Source organism: Molossus molossus, unplaced genomic scaffold (assembly GCF_014108415.1).
Source record: "Molossus molossus isolate mMolMol1 unplaced genomic scaffold, mMolMol1.p scaffold_m16_p_3, whole genome shotgun sequence".
Lineage (NCBI taxonomy): Eukaryota > Metazoa > Chordata > Mammalia > Chiroptera > Molossidae > Molossus > Molossus molossus.
The window spans coordinates 123,860,056-123,880,067 of NW_023425366.1; the positions used below are offsets into that span (position 1 = coordinate 123,860,056).

General features: G+C 50.7%; 1 protein-coding gene across 2 annotated transcripts; it reads left to right on the forward strand.

Annotated features, from left to right (window-relative positions):
* Positions 1 to 109: 109 nt before the first annotated feature.
* Positions 110 to 19,014, forward strand: SEZ6L2 (seizure related 6 homolog like 2). Of its 2 annotated transcripts, XM_036279963.1 has the most exons (18): positions 110 to 702; positions 1,584 to 1,715; positions 2,390 to 2,689; positions 3,032 to 3,171; positions 3,453 to 3,654; positions 8,129 to 8,314; positions 9,219 to 9,387; positions 10,746 to 10,909; positions 12,632 to 12,832; positions 13,285 to 13,423; positions 14,159 to 14,355; positions 14,491 to 14,685; positions 16,507 to 16,698; positions 16,782 to 16,973; positions 17,482 to 17,520; positions 17,699 to 17,816; positions 17,917 to 18,013; positions 18,457 to 19,014. In XM_036279963.1, exons 1-18 carry the CDS (start codon positions 624 to 626, stop codon positions 18,484 to 18,486), a joined length of 2,772 nt encoding a protein of 923 aa, XP_036135856.1. In that variant the 5' UTR covers positions 110 to 623; the 3' UTR covers positions 18,487 to 19,014. The 2 variants fall into 2 exon arrangements, with proteins under 2 accessions (XP_036135856.1, XP_036135857.1); XM_036279964.1 differs by lacking the exon at positions 17,482 to 17,520.
* Positions 19,015 to 20,012: the final 998 nt, after the last annotated feature.

A 20,012-nucleotide genomic window follows, 5' to 3' on the forward strand; every position in this document is an offset into this window, starting at 1 on the left:
GTCCCTCCTTCCTCCATCTGCACTTCCTCCTCCTCCCTCCCGCCCCCCAATAAATCTCAGGCCCCTCCCTTCGCCCGTCCCCAGGATCTGACGTGGGCTCGACACCTTTCTCAGCTTCTCCCTCCCGCAGCTCTAGTGCCCGAGCTTCGGCTCTCTAGGTTCCGCAACCCCCACTCCTCTCCGCCAAGCCCCGCTAGAGCCCAGTAGGGATCTTCCTGGTCCTCTACCCCACCCCAAGCCCCTGAAGCTGTCTTGCCTTTCCCCAGCTGGGTCCCACCTTAGGATCCAGCTAGCCTGGTGGACCCAGGCGCCCAAGCTAGAGAGTAACCCAGGAGGCCCAGCTCCTTTGGCCCTCTCGGCTCCACCCCCTACAGCCAGAGCCGCGCCCCCTCTCCCACAGATCCCAGAGCAGAGAATAGGGAAGATTGGGCAAAGAGGGGTGGGCTCCAGGCAACCCCCCCTTGCCCAATTCTGCCCCTCCATCCCAAGGGGTAGAGAAATTATCTTCCTTGCTAACTGCTAGCAGGAAAAAAATTAAAGGGAAAGATAGAAGGAGACGGAAGAAAGGTGACAGCTAGATTATTTAAGAGAAGCGCAGAGAAGAGAAATCAGTGTGAGTCGCCATGGGGACTCCCAAGGCCCAGCACCTGCCGCCTCCCCAGCTGCTGTTCCTAATTCTGCTGAGCTGCCCCTGGATTCAGGGTAAGGACATGGATCATGGGGGTGGGCCTCATGAAGACCCCTAGGGAGGGTCCTTTGCTCTCCTTTCTTGGAACACCCTGGGTCTCCCAAGCTCCTGGGGGAGGGGAGGGGCACAGCTGATGGGAAGGAGCAAGCCAGGGCTTTCTAGCTTTTATCTAGAGCCTCTAACCCTACTATAGAGGAGGTAAGGAAATGAGTGAGGGTAGCTTTTAGCAGAGTCTCATGGGTTAATTCCAGGAAGGAGGGCTGGGAAAGTTGGGGGTATGCCTGTGGAGGCGGCAGAACACGCAGAGTACCTTAGTAGGAGATGGAGATGCTGGGAGGGATGCCAGGCACTGCACACACAACTGTTCTTGGATGTATGGACAAAGACAGATGAACAGAGGCACTGCTCCAAGACCAGATACTCTGCCCCTCAGCCAGACTCCAGGGAGAAATGAGGGAGAGAGAGAGAGAGAGAGAGAGAGAGAGAGAGAGAACACACCATGCTGCAGAGATAGAAATCCAGAGAGACAGCTGGGCACTGCGGAAGCAAGGGCTGGGAGGTGCTGTCAGACCCTCCGCAGAGACCAGGAGACCACTGAGGTGAAAATGAAGGCAGCACCATTCCCCCTTTTCCACCCTGCTGGCACTGTCTAGGGTTCATTAGAGCCAACATGCTCACTGAAGGCCCAAACAGCCTGAAAGAAAACTGGGAGAAGGTGTAGGATTGTGAGGGACAGCTGGGAGCCCCTCCTTCCATCTTGGCTCTCAGCTTAGCCTGGGACTCTATGGCCTCCTGCAGGCCCAGCTGAGGAGGGAAGAATAACCCCGGGAAATATCTTTCTGGCAAATCTAAGAGTGTAGGGCAGTGGAAGAGCTCATACAACTTCATCTCTTAGGTCTGCCCATGAAAGAGGAGGAGGCACCGCCAGAGCCTGGAAGTGAGACCCCCACAGTAGCCTCAGAGGCCTTGGCTGAGCTGCTCCATGGGGCCCTGCTGAGGAGGGGCCCGGAGATGGGCTACCTGCCAGGTGAGGCTCCCAGAGTGGCAAGAGAGACATAGAGGCAGGAGAGACATTAACTCCGGGAAATGGGGAACCAGGCCAGGGAAATTCAGAGAGAGACAAAGGGAAAGATGGTTAAAGAGAGTCAAAACTGGGCATAGACAGAGTAAAGTCAGAATGATCAAGAGACAGGCAGAAAAAGAGACAATCAGAGAAAAAGACAGATAGAAACTCGGAAAACCAGAATCAGAAAAATAGTGAGAGAGAAACACAAAGAGAGAGAAATACAAAGATTAGTAGACCTAGAATCATAAAATCAGAGAGTGATAAGAATACTAATCAGAGAAATAAAGAGTTCCAGAGAGCAAAAGAGAGAGCAAGACAGAAGAGAAAGGTGTAGCCAGGAGAGGAACCAGATCTGAATGGGGAGGCAGAGAGAGAGGCTAAAGGAGACTGTCAGAGTGAAAGGGCCTGGTCTCCAGGTAGACAGGAAAAGAAAAGGGGAAGAGGATGTCAAGCTATGGAAGCCTTGGGAGGAAGTGGGAGATTTGGGTGTGAGAAGTAGAAGTGGAGGGTCTGCACCTTGTGGGGGAGGTCTTTTGGGTTCAGTGGGGAACTCCCAGTTTCCCTCAGTCCTGATTCCCACTCAAGACCCACCAATTGGCTCTTTCTGTGCCCTGATTTCCCTTGCTTGGTCCCAGGATCTGATCCAGACCCCACACTAGCCACCCCTCCAGCCGGCCAGACTCTTGCAGCGCCTTCCCTGCCACGGGCCACTGAGCCAGGGACAGGGCCTCTGACAACAGCTGTAACCCCTAAGGAGGGTAGGGGGGCAGGCCCCACCGCGCCGGAGCTGCTGACCCCGCCCCCAGGAACTACGGCCCCGCCCCTTTCTGGCCCCGCCTCCCCAGGCTCACCCCTTGGGCCTGAGGGAGGAGAAGAAGAGACCACGACCACCATCATCACCACAACAACTGTCACCACCACGGTGACTAGCCCAGGTGAGGCAATTGAAAAGGAATGGGGTAGTATTCAAGAGGAGTAAGATATGAATGGGGGAGAGGCTGCAGGGAAGGTGGAGAAGAAAGAAGGGGTCTGGGTACAAATAGAAGAGAGGCTTCTTCTTAATAATAAAGGCTAGCATTTATATACCCATATTACGTACTCTTCTATATTTTATCCATGTTACAGTTGGGGAAGGGAGTTTCAGGCACGGGGGAGGAGTTTTGATAAAGATGGTGAGAGGTGCTGGAAAGAAAATAGATAAGGATCCCCAGAGGTGCTTGGCTGGGAGGGCAACAACACAGGGATTTGTTCATCTCTAGCCACTTATATCTTTTTAGTTTTGTGTAATAACAACATCTCCGAGGGTGAAGGGCATGTGGAGTCTCCAGATTTAGGGAGCAGCACCAGCCACACTTTGGGACTCCTGGACTGCACATATAGCATCCATGTCTACCCTGGCTATGGTATTGAGATCCAGGTAAGTGGGCTTAAGCAAAAGATTGTGAAATCTCCAAGCCCCTTCCTCTGGGCCCTGAGGTGTGCACAGGTTTGACCTGAGAGCCAGAGAACCTGTTTCGTAACACAAATGGGCCCATTTTCTGATGATCAGGAAGACCTCTGGTATTCTACAACTTGGCCAATGTCACTGCAGTGTTTGGGCTGCCACATACAGGGAAAAGGAAAGCAAGGGGCAGGGGACTTCGGGAGCTTCCTGCCCTGCTTGACTTGCCCTGGCCAGTCTGGGTCTGGTTTTTTTAGGTGCAGACACTGAACCTGTCTCGAGAGGAGGAACTCTTGGTGCTGGCTGGTGGGGGAGCCCCAGGCCTGGCCCCCCGACTCCTGGCCAACTCCTCCATGCTGGGAGAAGGACAGGTCCTTCGGAGCCCAACCAACCGGCTGCTGCTGCACTTCCAGAGCCCTCGGGTCCCAAGGGGCGGTGGCTTCAGGATCCACTATCAGGGTGAGGAGTCCAGGGTGCTGGTGGAGGGGCAGGGTCCACACTGGCACAAGTGACATCTCCAGGAGATTTCCAAGCACAGGGCAATGTCAGGGACTTTTTCTCCTGACTAGCACCATGGAGGAAGAACTCTCAGAGGAGACCTGTGCACACTTATTTCACACACATACAGACCTGTGTCTGAGTGTGCATGCATCCAAGTGACAATTCATCCATTCATTCAACAAATGTTTATCTAGTGCCCACTTCATACTCATGTGTTAGCCTTGGGGAGAGGAATGAACCAGCCATATGTAAATGTAATTTCAAGGAACTCAGAATCTAGGTAGGGACATGGACAAGTAATCAGGATGATTATAATTCAATGAGCTAAGGGCTCATATTCCTATGCTGGAGGAATACAGGCAGAAGGAGGAAATACCAAAGGGACCTAAATTTCTCCTAAGTAATATAGGGATATCTTTTTGGAGGAAATGATGACTAAGCTGAAATCTAAAAGATGAGTTAGTTCGGGAAGGGTAGGAGGGAGCAAAAGAGGAAGGCAGATATCTAGATGGATGGGAAAGCACACTGCAAGACCCAGAGAGGAGAAAAAACATGAGCCCCTTGAGGAGTTGAAGTAATTCATGTTGGAAGATAGAGTTGTCCTAGCTGTGTGATTTGGGACAAGTTACTTAACTTCTCTGTGCCTCATTGTCTCATCTGAAAAATGGGAACTACAATACTTACCTTATGGTATTATTAGGATGATCAAATGAGTTAATACATGTCAAGTGCTTAAAATAGCATCTGGTACACAGTGAGAGCTCAAAAATGCCAGTCACTGCTATTATAGTAAAAGCACAGAAAGGGGGAGAGGGGAGGAGTAGGCTAAGAGACCATACCGGGAAGTCAGTTGGATTCTGATCATAAGGGCCTTATCACCTTCAGTAAGGAGTTCAAACTCCTTTTTCCTGAGGGAGGGGGGAATATTTTGAAGTATTTAAAGCAAGATAGTGACAACCTCAGATTTGAGACCTAGAAAGATCCTGCTGATGTCTGGGGGCAGGAGAGGGGGATGTATTTGTGCATGGCTGCATTTATGAGCATCCACCCATAGACAATCTCCACACATGTGTATATCCACACTCGCCTGTGCAAATGGAGAACCTTTCCACAGTGCAAGCATATGTTCTAGGATACATTTATGCATGAGGCAAGGGGTCCAGCCCACTGTCCCATTCCACACACTGCTGCCTCTCCAAAATGCCTCCCTGTGGTCCTCAGAAACAGGAAACTGTGTTGAGACAGTGTCCCTTTCACATCACCTCATGGCCTTGCCTGCCCCCTTGTTAGCTTTGCTGACCCAGATCCCTTTCCCAGGACACACAATTTACATGCCCCCTTCACACCCTCTTCAGCCTTTCCTGAGGCTTCCATTGGGGACCAGCCCCAGGGATTCATATGTGCAAGGTGGAGGCACCCAGCACCAGGCCTATTCATGGAGACCAATGAACTGAGGGACATATATAGTTGTTGGGGAGCAAGGGCATGCCTTGAGGGCCTAGGGCAGAGGGCTGGACTTCAGATATTACAGAATGACCCCCTGCTGCCTCCTTTAAGCAGCCACTTCCCTACAGAATTGAAAATAGGACTCAAGGCTAAGTAGAACATTTGGGGAAGCAGGGTTATTCATAAAATTGGCCTTCATTACTGCTTCAGTCTTCCCTGCTTTACGGCTTCTCCAGGCACCTTTGGGACCAAAGCCCTGTTTTAAGCCCTTCCAAATCTGCTCTAGCAGGGGGCTCTGGTCCAGTGTGGCATCATTACCTTTTCTGACAGGCCAAAGGCTCCATCACCCTCACCTCAAATCCAGCAACTATTGTTTCATTTGCTTACCACAGTAACCCTGTCCACTCCATCTCTGAGAAGAAGGAAAAAACTCAGGTTATGTGGATTGCTCAGTCACCTGAAAACTTATTGCAGAGTCAGAAGTCAGAATCCTGAACCCCTGACTCCCAGTCATTCATTAATTAAAGCTGGTGAGAAGCAGATGATTAACATTTTCTGAGCACTTTTTATATCCTGGGTGCCTTGCTTGTTTGTTTCACTTTAAGGCCAGTCCTCATTGATAGGGATTATTATTGCCATTTACAGGTTAGAGGCCCTAGAGGTAAAGTCACCTGCTGAAGGTCATACAGCTAATAAGGTATGGAGCTAGAACTGAAACTCAGATCTACCTGTCTCCAAATCCAGTACTCTTTTTTAATCCTCATCAGAGGATGTTTTTCCATTGATGTTTAGATAGAGTGGAAGGAGAAGGAGGAGAAATCGAGCAAGAGAGGTGGAGAGAGAGAGAGAGAGAGAGAGAGAGAGAGAGGTCAATGTGAGAGAGATACATTGATTGGTTGCCTCCTGCACAACCCCAACTGGGGTGGGGGATCGAACCTGCAACCAAGGTATGTACCCTTGACCGGGAATCAAACCCATGACTCTTCACTCCACAGGCCAATGCTCTAACCACTGAGAAAACTTGCCAGGGCTGGTACTTTTTTAAAAATCCTTATCCAAGGATTTTTAAAAAAATTCTTACCCACCATTGATTTTTAGAGAGAGGAAGGGAGGGAGAGAAAGAGCGAAAAACATTAATGTGAGAGACACATCTATTGGTTGCCTCCCGCACAACCCCAACTGGGGCTGGGGAATGAACCTGCATCCCAATTATGTGCCCTTGACTGGGAATTGAACCCATGACCCTTTGGTCCATGGGCTGATGCTCTAACCACTTAGCAAAACCAGCCAGGGCAAATCCGATGCTCTTTGAATTGTTCTACACAGCCTCTTGACTGTATCAATTGATCAGCTAGACCAGACTTTTAGGAGACAAAATAAATAAGGCTTGGCTCAGTTTTTTTAGTAATAATAGAGAGTGGTTAATGTAATGATAAAAATTATATGTGTGGGACTGTGTATAGGCAAGAGAACAACCAACTCTATTAGAGAAAGGGGGGGTCAGGAAGACTTCCTGGAAGAAGTGGCACTTAAGTTATTCCTTGAAAGAAGAGAAAAAGCAGGAGAGGGCCTTGCAGATAGGGGAATTGGTGTGAAAAAACATGGAGGTGGGACCATAAGGAGTCACAACCTACATTATGTAGAATACATATAGGTCATAGGTGATGAGAATTGGCTATGGGTCTTGAAAGCACTGAGACTTGATTCTGTTGGTCATGGAGAGCCATCACAGAGGCTGACATTTATTCAAATCAGTGTTTGCTAAAAAGTTGTTTTATGTCTGTATATCTTGATAGAATGTAGATTCCCAAAGAACAAGGCCTGGGTCTTTTCATCCCTCCCTCCCCAGGACCCTGCCAAGAAAATACCTGTTGAATTTTGAATATAGGGAGAGACCAGGTTTCTTACAGAATCACTGAGGACGGGAGAGTCAGAAAAAGCAGAGGCCTAGGTATCTGCCTAGCCCTCTGCTAACTGTAGCCTGCCCTCCTACAAGACCCAGCTTTGGTGTGTTTCTTCCAAGAAACCCTTCTTGGTGAGCTCTGCCTAGTCGGAAAGAGACACACAGAGCTCTGTCAAGATCAAGTTCAGAGTCCATCATTTGCTTTCTATTTATTTGTTTTATCCCATATGAGTCCACAAGAATATCAGGAGGCTTTCAAAAAAGAATTCAAGCCATAAAATTAAATAGAAGTAGAAAAAAATTGATACCAGGTAATGTTTATTAAAGTTGAGAAAATAGGGTGTGAATGGACAAGCCTTTGTTGCTAGAGATAAACCGTGATCTGGTTATGAGCTTCCTAGCAGTCAGTGCAAAAAGGGAGATTACACAGTTCTCACAGCAAGAAAGGAGAAGACAAAACAGTTCCTTAGTGAAAGCAAAGCTTTCCCTAGCACTTCATAACTGGAAGATTCATTTAGGGAGCAGTGAGTATTAAGGCCTTTAGTGATAAAATAGTCAAAGTTCCTAAAGGAGTTTCATTTGGTTCCTCTGGGTGAAAGCCGGGGGTATAATTCCACAGTGTACCTCAGTGAAAGAAAGCCCACTGTGTGTGTAGAGGGGAGAAAATGCCTCATTGTCTGCATCTGGAAATAGGTCACAGTGTTTCTCTGACTACCTCAAAAGCACTTTGGAAGGGGGAAAAGCTCAGCAGATTATTTGTTATTATTAGAACTGGATGGGGTTCAGAATGGTCAATTGATTTGCCTGAGGTCACATAGCAAACAAGTGCTAGGGTCCACAATTTCTTTGAGTCTCAGGTTCATTATCTATAAAATGGGGGCCAAAGTAGGTAGCTTACAAAGATTAGGGGAGATAAGGGATGCTGAATTGCCTCTTCATGAGACAGTGTGCCCATGTGAGGACTCCAGTATGGAGCCAGTTTATGCCCCCAGGGGTCCTGGAAAGACTGTAGGAAGTGCTGGGGGATGGAGAGAAGGTGGCATGAGAAAATAAGTCCCCCTTCTCCTGCTCTCCCTGCTCCAGCCTACCTCCTGAGCTGTGGCTTCCCTCCCCGGCCGGCCCATGGGGATGTGAGTGTGACAGACCTGCACCCTGGGGGCACTGCCACCTTCCACTGTGATTCAGGCTACCAGCTGCATGGTGAAGAGACCCTCATCTGCCTCAACAGCACCCGGCCAGCCTGGAGCAGTGAACCCCCCAGCTGCATGGGTGAGTCTCCTGCCACAATAGGGGGGGGCTTCTGTCCTTAGGAGCCCCACTGGAAGAGTCCTACCTTAGGGGTCTTTATCTTTTAGGAATACCCATCTTGCAGGTTTTTGGCTTTTTTTAAAATCCTCACCTGAGGACACTTTTTAGATATTTTGTTCAGATAGAGTGGGAGGGAGAGAGAGAGAGAAACATCAACGTGAAAGGGACACATCGAGTGGCTGCCACCCACACGACCCAGCCAAGGCCAGGGACAAACTGCAACCGAGGCACAAGCCCCTAGCGGGAACCGAACCCGGGTCTCTCCGGACCGCAGGCCGATGCTCTAACCGCTGAGCCAAACTGGCCAGGGCTTGAAGGGTTTTTTACCCTGAAGAGTTGCTATCCTGGGGCCTCCATCTGGAGGGTCTGTTTCCTTGGGGTCTCCATCACTGGGGAACCTCCATCTGGAATGCCCCACCTGGAAAGTTTTCATATTGGGAGTCACCATTCTAGAGGTCCCTTCTTTTGGAGACTCCTTATCTTAGAGGAAACCATTCTTGGGGGGTCTCAAACCTTTGGAGGGTCTCTATCCTAAAGAATCTTTATCCTGGGGATCCCAACTTAAAGATTTTCCATCTGAGGGCTTAAATAGGGAGGAAGCTCCCATAATTCCCCATCCCAGCATGTCCACATCTGTGGAGTCTTCATTTTGGTGGAGTCTTCATCCTGGGGTGTCCACTCCAGGGTTTTCCTATTCCAGATCTGGGTGCCTACCTGGGTGGTAGCCTGGAAAAGGTCCTGCTCTCTGGGGTGAGCGTGTAGGGCAAAGGCCATGCTGAGGCCAGATCCCAGTCAAAGGTATGGATGCCACAGCTCTGAAGATGGGAGGACAAGTCACCTCAGCCTGCCCCTCCTCTGCCCACAGCATCCTGTGGTGGCACCATCCACAATGCCACACTGGGCCGCATCGTGTCACCTGAGCCTGGGGGAGCTGCAGGGCCCAACCTCACCTGCCGTTGGGTCATTGAAGCAGCCGAGGGACGCCGGCTGCACCTGCACTTCGAGAGGGTCTCGCTGGATGAAGACAATGACCGGTGAGGGTCTGGGCCAACCTCAGGGAAACAGGGAGCCTGCAGTGGGGAGTCATACAGACCTTGGGTGGATCTAGTTGGGATCTGTGTCAAACACAGATTAGTCCTTTTTCTTAGGTAGTATAGCTGTACAAATTTAGACAAATCTCTTAACCTCTCTGTGCCTCAGTTTCCACATCTGTAGAATGGAAATAATAGTACCTCTCTCTCAAGGTTTCTGTGAGGATAAACATATTAAGATATATAAAGTGCCACCCTAGTGGTTTGACTCGGCGGTTAGAGCATCAGCTCATGGACCGAAGGGTCTTGGGTTTGATTCCTGGTCAAGGGCACATACCTGGGTTTCAGGCTTGATCTGTAGCCCTGGTTGAGGTCATGTGGGAGGCAACCAATCAATCTTTCTCTCTCTCCCTCCCTCCCTGCCTTCCATTCTATCTAGAAATCAATGGAAAAATATCCTCGGGTGAGGATTAATAACAACAAAAAATAAATAAATAAAGTGCTTAGAATGGTGCCTAGCACACAGTAAGCACTAGAAATGTGTTTGCCATTGTCATCATTATCATTCTGGTTTTTTTTTTAATATGTTTTTATTGATTTCAGAGAGAGAGGAAGGGAGAGGGAAAGAAAGATAGAAACATGGATGAGAGAGAACATCAATTGGCTGTCTCCTGCACGCCCCTTACTGGGGATCCAACCCGCAACCCGGGCATGTGCCCGGACCTGAATTGAACCAGGTAACATCCTGGTGCCTGGGACAACTGAGCCACACTGGCTGGGCATTCTTCTTCTTCTTTAAAAAAATTTTTTTTGTTAATCTTCACCCAAGGATATTTTTTCCATTGATTTTTAGAGGGCGGGGAGGGGAGGGGTCTAGAAACATCCATGTAAGAGAGCCACATCGATCGGTTGCCTCCCGCATACACCCCAACCGGAGCTGGGGATTGAACCTACAGCCTAGGTATGTGCCCTTGACCAGGAATTAAACCTGCGACCCTTCGGTATTCAGGCTGATGCTCTAACCACTAAGCACACCGGCCAGTGCAAACATGATTATTCTTTATCCAATAAACTGGTATGCCAGCTCTGCCAGTAGTTGCTATGTGATATTAGGCAGGTTACTTAATCTTTCTGAACCTGGATTTCCTCATCTATAAAATGAAGGATAATAAGAACAGTATCTGACTCAAGGGTTCTTATGAGAATTAAGCAAGATAAAATATGTAAAGGCTTAGAATAGTACATGGCATATAATTAATGCTTGACAATAATAGCTATGAAAATAAGTTAGAAGAGCAGGCAAGAAATGAGGCAGCTTCTGAGGGGAAACTGAGCTCCTGGCCACCCTTTGTCCATCCCAGGCTGATGGTGCGCTCAGGGGGCAGTCCCCTCTCCCCAGTGATCTATGACTCTGACATGGATGATGTCCCAGAGCGGGGTCTCATAAGTGACGCCCAGTCCCTCTACGTGGAGCTGCTTTCAGAGACACCTGCCAATCCCCTGCTGCTAAGCCTCCGATTTGAAGGTAACTGCCCTCCCCCCTTGGGCCCCAACCCCTGCACCTTCCCCTGTTCCTGATGCTCACACATGGTCACAGCACATACTCTATCCCTGCTCATCTTTATGTTTGGATTCCTGAAATTTGACTTTCCTCCCCACCCCAAAACTACAAGATCCCTTCATAAGACCCCTTCTAATTTGGGGAGGTGGCCTTTTCTATTTAAGCTTCATGTATGGCTGGATCCAGGCACACAACCAAGAGATCAGTTACCTTAACCTCTAAGTTCTTCCCTCTGTTTTGGCTGCATTCTCAGGCACTCTCATTCTGTATGAACCTAGCAGTTCCAGACTAACATACTACCAGCTTAGTAACTCTATCAGAGAGAAAGCATACCATTTTCCTAAGAACTTCAGCAAAAAATGGCAGAAAATGTTTTTATTGGCCTGGCTTAGGTCATATGCCTATGCCTGAGTCAATCACATTGTAGCTAGGGGTACGTGGTGCTATGACTGGCAGACCACATCACATGGCCATCCTTAGTTGGCCCCAACTGAACCTCATGGACTGGAAGTGGGGGAGGTGTGTGTGTCAAAATGAAGGGGGACTGGATGCTGGACAGGTAGAAACAAGGAGGTTAGTGATCATGGGAGAAAAGACATTTGAGCTGGGCCTTACAGGACAGAGATAATTTTAAAAGAGAGAAATTGGGAATTAGCATTTTGGGTGAAAGGAACAGTGTGAGCAATGGTAAAGAGGAAGAGAAAGGCCTGTTTGGGAAACAATTTCAGTGTGACTAGAGCAGAGCATTTGTGCAAACAGTAGCAGGAGAGAGACAAAGAGAGTGAAATGCTCAGAGATAGGAGCAGTTAGTTCCCAGTATGAATCAAGGGAGAAATGGAATAGGCTCTGGGCCCTAATGGACATGTAGGATTTGGCCATGACACCCTTATAAAGTTAACTAACAGTGAAACAGACAGTGAATCTAAAAGACAGACTGCAGGTTATACTCTGAGAGGCAAAGAGAGTCCCTAGGTTCGAGGCCTGCCCCACAGTTGTGGGCCACTGCTAATTTATAGCTTCAGACTCCTGTTCTGTGTCACAGGCACCTAAGTCTTAGCTCACAGATAGTTTTCACAGATATGATCATGTGAGGAAAAACAAAAATGCTCTACAAATGTTCATTTTTGCTGACTTAGTCCAAAATCAAAGCTGAGTAAAAAAAAAAAAAAAGTGTAAGCTGTACTTTTGGAGACTAGCTGCAGCATGGATAATCAGAGGTTATCAGAATCCAACTGTTATTTTTGAGGAGAGAACACACCTGCCTGAGCCAGTGCTCCTAAGGCATGCTTTCCCCCCACTCCTTGAAGTTTCCAGAGCCAAGTGTTTCTGGCTGGGAATTAAGCAAGCTGGGTTTCAGACATGGTTCTGCCACTGCCCTACTGTGTGACATTGGGCAAGTGTTTTGTTTTGTTTTGTCTGTGGACTCAGTTTTCTCATCTTAGAATGCTGGCTGGGATTTGACTAGCCTAGGGGCTTCTCTCCAGGGACCAGGGAGGTAACACACTGTACAAATGAGGAGTCTTGGGTTTTGGGGAAACTGGAGAGGAAAAGCTAAATCCAAAGGCATTCCATTTTAAACAGCCCACTGTGTGGCCAAAAAACACTGGAATTCAGCCCAAGTCCCCCAGTTTGAGACCCCTTGAGGCCTGACCTAATGCTTAATTTGTGTGATTGACTCCTCCCTAGCCTTTGAGGAAGATCGCTGCTTCGCTCCCTTCCTGGCACATGGCAATGTAACCACCACAGACCCCGAGTACCGCCCAGGGGCACTTGCTACCTTCTCATGCCTCCCAGGATATGCCTTGGAGCCCCCTGGTCCCCCCAATGCCATCGAATGTGTGGATCCCACAGAACCCCACTGGAATGATTCAGAGCCTGCCTGCAAGGGTGAGCCTTCCTTATCCCCAGTAAGTCCTTCAGTCTACAGACTACCCCCCGAGCTGGGAATCCTAAGAAGGCCATTCAAGGAGACCTGCATATCCAAACCTAATAAACCCAGGCCTCGGGTAGATCCCTGTCCCTTTCAGAAACTTGCTTTTCTTAGCTAAATAATTGGTGGGCTTGTTACAGAATTCAGCGGTCACAACCCAAATGTCTCTAAGAGCTAGAAATGGAGTTGGGCTAAGTCATGGGCTGCATGGAGAGTGGGCAGGATTCATTAAGAGCAGGGCTGGGGATTGGACACAACAGGACTAGGCGTGGCAGGAAACAGGTGGGTAATAGATAATAGGAGACCTGTGAGGAGGTCTGGTGCATACAATTGGGAGTCGTGAGGACTGTGGTGAGATGGAGACTGCATGCCCACCTGGGTCCTGAATCTGACACCCCTTCTACCCTAGCCATGTGTGGAGGGGAGCTGTCAGAGCCAGCAGGTGTGGTCCTCTCTCCAGACTGGCCCCAGAGCTATAGCCCCGGCCAGGACTGTGTGTGGGGCCTCCACGTCCAGGAAGAGAAGCGCATCTTGCTCCAAGTTGAGATGTATGTTTGGGCGCTGCATGGGGTGAGATGGGTATGGGCTCAGCAAACTGATATTAACAACACACTAGCCTTCATTCGGAGCCTAGCTGGCTCCTATGTCTACACAAGATTCCGTGAATATACGGTCTGATGAAAGAGGCTACTGAAGCTTCCTGATGGGGGTATGGGTTGTCAGGTAGACCTAGGTACAAATCACTAATTAGCTAAGTGGCCTTGGACAAGTAAATGGTGGTAATGCAGACTTCCTCAGGGGCTATTGTGAAAAAGGGGCTCTAGTCTGGTATCTTTTAGTCTGGCTGTTTCTAGGGCCACCCTGGCACAGATCTCCAGGGACCCAGACCCAAGCTGTTGCAGCATCAACTGAATGAAAAGTGGGTGTGGGGAGAATCCTGTGAGCTGGTTTGGTATGAGGTGGTCATGTGACTGGACAGAACCAGAAGTGGGAGTGTCCCCAAAACAGGTCTAGAGTTGGACGGGCTGGTAATGAGCATGGTCTGCGATTGGTCAGAGCTGGTGTAGAGCTAAGCTGTGCATCACTTGGTGATGGAGGCGGGACTGGAGAGTGGGAGGAGTTAGTAATGAACAGAGTTGGGGATTGGGAAGTAGGAACTGGGAGCAGCCACAGAACAAGTGGAACCTGGAGAGACTAGCATAGGGAAGCCCATAGTTGTCAAAACTGAAGAGAGGCCAGACGGATCATAGTCCAGCTCCTATATCTGGTCCTACTCCCTGCAGCTTGAATGTGCGCGAAGGGGACATGCTGACACTGTTCGACGGAGACGGTCCCAGCGCCCGAGTCCTGGCCCAGCTGCGTGGACCTCAACCGCGCCGCCGCCTCCTCTCCTCTGGGCCCGATCTCACGTTGCAGTTCCAGGCACCCCCCGGACCTCCAAACCCGGGCCTGGGCCAGGGTTTCGTGTTGCACTTCAAAGGTACCGAGGTCTAGGGTCCCAAGATGGGCAGGGTTCTGGCAGGCCAGATATCCCAGGAGGAGCGAGGCCACACGAGGCTGGAAAGGTGCCCTGAGTCGCAGGACAGCCTCCAAACTCATTGTCTCTATACTGCAGAGGTCCCCAGGAACGACACGTGCCCCGAGCTGCCACCTCCGGAGTGGGGCTGGAGGACGGCTTCCCACGGGGACCTAATCCGGGGCACGGTGCTTACTTACCAGTGCGAACCTGGCTACGAGCTGCTAGGCTCCGACATTCTCACCTGCCAGTGGGACCTGTCCTGGAGCGCAGCGCCGCCCGCCTGCCAAAAAAGTGAGCCCGCCCCGCCCCTGTCCTCTCATGGCTCCGCCCCCCGCCCTTCTGGGTTCCGCTGCTCCGCTTGGGACCCACCCGGTTCCCTTTGAGCCCCGCCTTCATCCTTTGTCCCCACCCCCCCGTCCTGATCCTGTCCGGGTTCAGGTCCCCTCTCTGGGTCCCGCACGGATCTTCCTCAGACCCCGCCTCTATGCCCTTTGGGTTCCACTCATTTGCTTTTCGGTGCTAGGAAACCTCACCCTCTGGGCCTCACTCTCATCTCCTCCCTCCGGGCTGCATCCCACCCTTGCACTGCTCTGGATTCTGACCCAGTTTCCTCTGAAACCTGCCTCATCTTTTCAGGGCCCCAGCCGCTGTTCTGAGTTCTCCCCCTACCTGGCCCCACCCCATCAATGCTTGGTTGCGCTCTTTCTGTTCTAGGTCCTGCGCCAGTCTCTAGGTCCCCAACCCTTGACATTACAGGTAGTCACTTTGCTAGGGCCTAGGCAGTCACTGAAACCCCATGCTGGCTTGGGCGCTGCATGCGGGGTGGGGTGTGGAGGTGTGGGGGGGTGGTGTCCCTTCCTACCCTGATGGAGTTCATAGTCTGGAAGAGGGACAGCTAGTTCAACAACTCAGGATATTACAGAGTGGTAACCACAAGTACTTAACATCTCTGAGCACTGGCTTCCTCATTGGTGAAGTAGGAATAGGGGGTTGTGAAGAGCAAATGAAAAGTTTTTCACAGTGCCTGGTACGTGTAAACACTAAGTAGTAGCTGCTGTAAGTATGAAGAAGGGCTGTGGGAAGAACGGTGGGGTACTTGTCCCACGGAAGGGGCAGGAAATTTAACAGAATAGGTGACATTTAAAGGAGCTGGGAGTTTTTGTCTTTTAGAAGAGTAAAAAGGGTTGGCATCTTACCACTTTCTCCCAGTTTCGGAAAGCCTGTTACAAGGATAAGGGATTGTAGGTCTTCCGCCTGGTCCCTGCGGTCAACGGTGGGGCCAATGAACGTTTCAAGAAGCCAGATTTGGGTTGGACACAAGTCTAGTTGACACAGCTTCCCATCTCTGGGATGATCCATCAGATGTCCAGTCTGGAACCCAGACAGGACAGGGATAGGGACAGAAAGGGATAGAGGCAGGGTCCAGAGGAGATAGGGCCTGGCCCCGCTGCTCCAGGCTCAGGAGGGAATCTGTCCAAAGAGGCACATTGAGCCCGAAGCTGAGCTGAGACCCAAATCTCTGAATCTCAGCCTAATGCTCCATAGCCGTGTCCATAGCTCTGCCATTCTCTGTTCGAGTGACCGTGCACCAGTCAGTTGACTGCCCTAAGCCCTGGTCCTCAAGGCGGATGACAGTGACATTGACCTCTCAGGATCCTCAGAGTACATATTATGTTTGTAAAACATTCAGCAGGGTGCCTTGCACAAGTCTGTACACTAGAAATGGCTATGATTCTCTCTTCCACAAGGCTGCAAACCTGCGGGGGCCAGGCAGAATGGGCTAGGAATGATGAGAATGAGGGGAGCAGGAGGGCTGGACTCCTCGACAGGGGGCAGCTGCTGCTCCACTGATGATCTGCCATGCAGGTTCAGCTAGTATGCTCTGGACAGTGGTTAAATGTTTAAAATTTTATCCTAGGATGGGGGCCTGGGTTGCCCCAATCACTGTTTTCCTGAAGAAGCTGGAAATATGCATTGAATTGTGTTTTCCAAGTCCTGCTCCCTTCATTCTGAGGATATAGTGGAAATAGAGGGTTCAGGCCTCCTAGCTCTAAGCTTCTGAGAGATCTTTTAAGGCACGAGCTCCCCTTGACCGTGCCCTCTTGCCAACAGTAATGACTTGCGCTGACCCTGGTGAGATCACCAACGGGCACCGAACCACCTCCGATGCTGGCTTCCCTGTTGGCTCCCATGTCCAGTACCGCTGTCTGCCAGGGTACAGCCTGGAGGGAGCAGCTGTACTCACCTGCTACAGCCGGGACACAGGCACACCCAAGTGGAGCGACCGGGTCCCCAAGTGTGCCTGTGAGTCTGGGGACACCTGGGATGTGTGGCTGGGTGGCTTGCTCAGCAGTGCAGCTGGCATGTGACTGACATGTTCCCTGCAGTGAAGTACGAGCCATGCCTGAACCCTGGGGTGCCAGAGAATGGCTATCAGACACTGTACAAGCATCACTACCAGGCGGGCGAGTCTCTGCGCTTCTTCTGCTATGAGGGCTTTGAGCTCATCGGCGAGGTCACCATCACCTGTGTGCCCGGCCACCCCTCACAGTGGACCAGCCAACCCCCACTCTGCAAAGGTGCCTGGGCAGACAGGGCAGGAGGAGACATAGTAGTGTTCGGGGAGTGCAGGGCTGAGAAAGTCAGGTAGCGATTTGAGAACAATGGTAATCCTGTCAAGCTCCCCATTCACTTCCCGTGGGCTCTCATCCTCACAGGTACATCCAGAAGTCCTGGGGAAGTTCAAGATCATAAAATTATCCTAATGGATGTTGTAGAAGGGGCTTTAGTTTGGAAGTCTCTTGCCCTCTGGATAGGTCTCAGAATTTTGAAAATTCTACAGACCTGGATAGTTTAGACTGCCTGGGGTTAGGAACCCTGAATTTTTAGGGGTCTGCAGGGGGAGGAAGAAGGCCCTGCCTTGACTCCTCCTCCCCACCCCCACCAAGGGAAAGATAAAGTTTAGGTTGAGCAAAGGGCAGGGAGAACCAGGCTGTCCAGCCCAGCCCCACTGGGCTCCCAGACCTCTACCCAGCCTCCTTCCCTCCCTGGCTCAGACCCCGTCCCCTCCCCCTCCTCTCCCTGCAGTGGCCTATGAGGAGCTCCAGGACCACCGAAAACTGGAAGGTCAGTGAGGGCACAGGTGGAGACCCAGGCCTGGCTGAATCGGGAGGGCAAGGCAGAGGCTGGGGGCAGGAGGCCAGGCCCCAGAGGGGTGAGGCCCAGGGTTCAGAGCCCAGGGCAGGAGGCTGGGAGAGCCCAGGGTTCAGCCCAGCCCCAGCTCAATGGCCTCTTCTCCCACCAGTGACCCAGACCACGGATCCATCACGGCAGCTGGAGGGCGGGAACCTCGCCTTGGCCATCCTGCTGCCCCTGGGCTTGGTCATAGTCCTCGGCAGTGGCGTTTACATATACTACACCAAGTAAGTACCATACTCAGGGAGCTGCAGCCAGGGCAGACATCCTGCCTGCCTGGGTGAGGCGGGCTCGGGGGCTCACCTCTCTATCTCCTCCCTTTCCCAGGCTGCAGGGAAAATCCCTCTTTGGCTTCTCGGGCTCCCATTCCTACAGCCCCATCACTGTGGAGTCAGACTTCAGCAATCCACTGTATGAAGCTGGGGTGAGCCCTTCCCTTACCCCTGGAATGCCACATCTGTCAAGCTCCCCCAGGACTCCATAACCTTCTTTCAAAGTCTCTGTAATATCTATCTTGGGAATTTCAAATTCAACTGCCTACAAAGACCCCATCAATGGTCAAAGCAAGTCTAGTGTGAATAAAAGGGAGTAGTGAGGACTTTGGCTAATTGGAGAATTTGTGCCCCATCTAGTCCATAGTGGGAACAGGCCCAGCTGCCAGATAAGACAATCCAGAGTTCAGATTCTTATGTGACTTTAACATACTGTAGGATGAACCCAACATATCCAATGGCCAGATTCACCCCCACTTCCACCTCATGGGCCCCACAACAGGCAAGGTCTTTCCATTTTTGTGGCCTCTCCCATTTTTCTGCCTCCTCCACCTCCAACCCACTCCAGCAACTGATCACATCTCTCTGTCTCCAGGATACACGGGAGTATGAAGTTTCCATCTGAACCCCAAGACTAAGGCTGCAGGACCCAAGATGCCCCTCCCTTCCTCACTCTGGGCAGGAGAAGTACAGGACCTGGTCTCGGGCTCCTTTCCTGTTGTGTAAATAGTCTCCTGGTCCCACAAGCGGGCTTTGATGGCCCTGGGGACCCTACAGTAAATAAACCAGCATCCTGCCACCCAAAACCTCCTCTTCTCAGTTGCCAAACAAGGGGTCTACCCCACCCTACTGGCTTTTGGACCCTGGCGTGGGAACTCAGCTCCCCTACAACACCCGGGACCCCTCCAGCCAAGGGCACCCCATAAGGACTGCCCCTGAGAGCTCTGCTGTTCCCTTGGCCATGAAGGCTCTGCCCTTCCCAGATGCTCTGGCCCCGGCCTAACCCCTGGGCCTTAGAGGGCCAAAGAGGGATGAAGGGGATAGCTGGGACAAGTCCCCTATGCCACTCCTGCCATCTCACCCATGATCTCTCTCCACCTTTGCTTCTGGATTTTTTGGTTTTGAGCAATAAACAGAAAATCACCATTTGTAACTGAGCTGGTGGGGTATGGGAAGGTGGGTCACTGAGCATTGGTGACAGTGGTGGTGGCCTCTCTGGAGAGAGCTGGGGAAAGGGGAACAATTTGGCCGGGGGGGGGGGTATAAGACTAGTCTCAGGGCAATGTCAAGGGGTCAAAAAACTTGGCTTTAGGGTCAGCCTTTGTGGAAGACCAACTGAGACAAGCCCCCTCTGGGCCTCAGCTCTCTCTCCACCAGGCTTGATGTTTCTAGGCTCTTCTAGCCGGGAGGTGCTGACAGTAGCCCCCTCTCCTCCTTCACTATTTGGCAGGAGACAAACAGCTGTCAATTTGTCTCATGACCAGTTTAACCCCTTTTGAGAGTGTTTGGCCCTGGCCGGTTTGGTTCAGCGGTTAGAGCGTCGGCCTGCGGTCCTGAGAATGTTTGTATTCATACACGTGTACTATCTCTGCCCACCCATCTTTTTGGCATTTCAGTATATCTGCTGTTACGGGTCTACCAAGCATTGGCCATATCTGCAGCATGTCATAAAAAATTAGCTTGGCCCTGGCCAGTTTGGCTCAGCGGTTAGAGCGTCGGCCTGCGGTCCAGAGAGACTGGGGTTTGGTTCCCGCTAAGAGCATGTACCTCAGTTGCAGTTTGTCCCTGGCCCTGGTTGGTTGTGCGGGTGGCAACCACTCGATGTGTCCCTTTCACATTGATGTTCTCTCTCTCTCTCTCTCTCTCTCTCTCTCTCTCTCTCTCTCCCTCCCACTCTGTCTGAACAAAAAATGGAAAAATGTCGAGTGAGGATAAAAAAAAAAAAATGAGCTTGTTTTGTGTCCTGTAAGTGCCCTTTTCTACTTTAATTTTGAACATTATAAGGAATCTATAGCCTGTTTGTCTTAAGGGTCTCCAAATTAATTGAACTTTACTTAATTAAAATTTAATATTTAAATACAATTAAACATTTAGGATCTTCAAAAGGATACTGAAATGCTCAAAAGGGAGTTAAATTTTAGGAGAACATGA

Bases quoted from the DNA above. Each gene is read 5' to 3' on its own strand.
- SEZ6L2 (XM_036279963.1), top strand. From the start codon at position 624: ATGGGGACTCCCAAGGCCCAGCACCTGCCGCCTCCCCAGCTGCTGTTC. The intron at 8,315-9,218 runs GTGAGTCTCCTG...CTCTGCCCACAG, and splicing joins TGAACCCCCCAGCTGCATGG to CATCCTGTGGTGGCACCATC. The intron at 10,910-12,631 runs GTAACTGCCCTC...ACTCCTCCCTAG, and splicing joins GCTAAGCCTCCGATTTGAAG to CCTTTGAGGAAGATCGCTGC.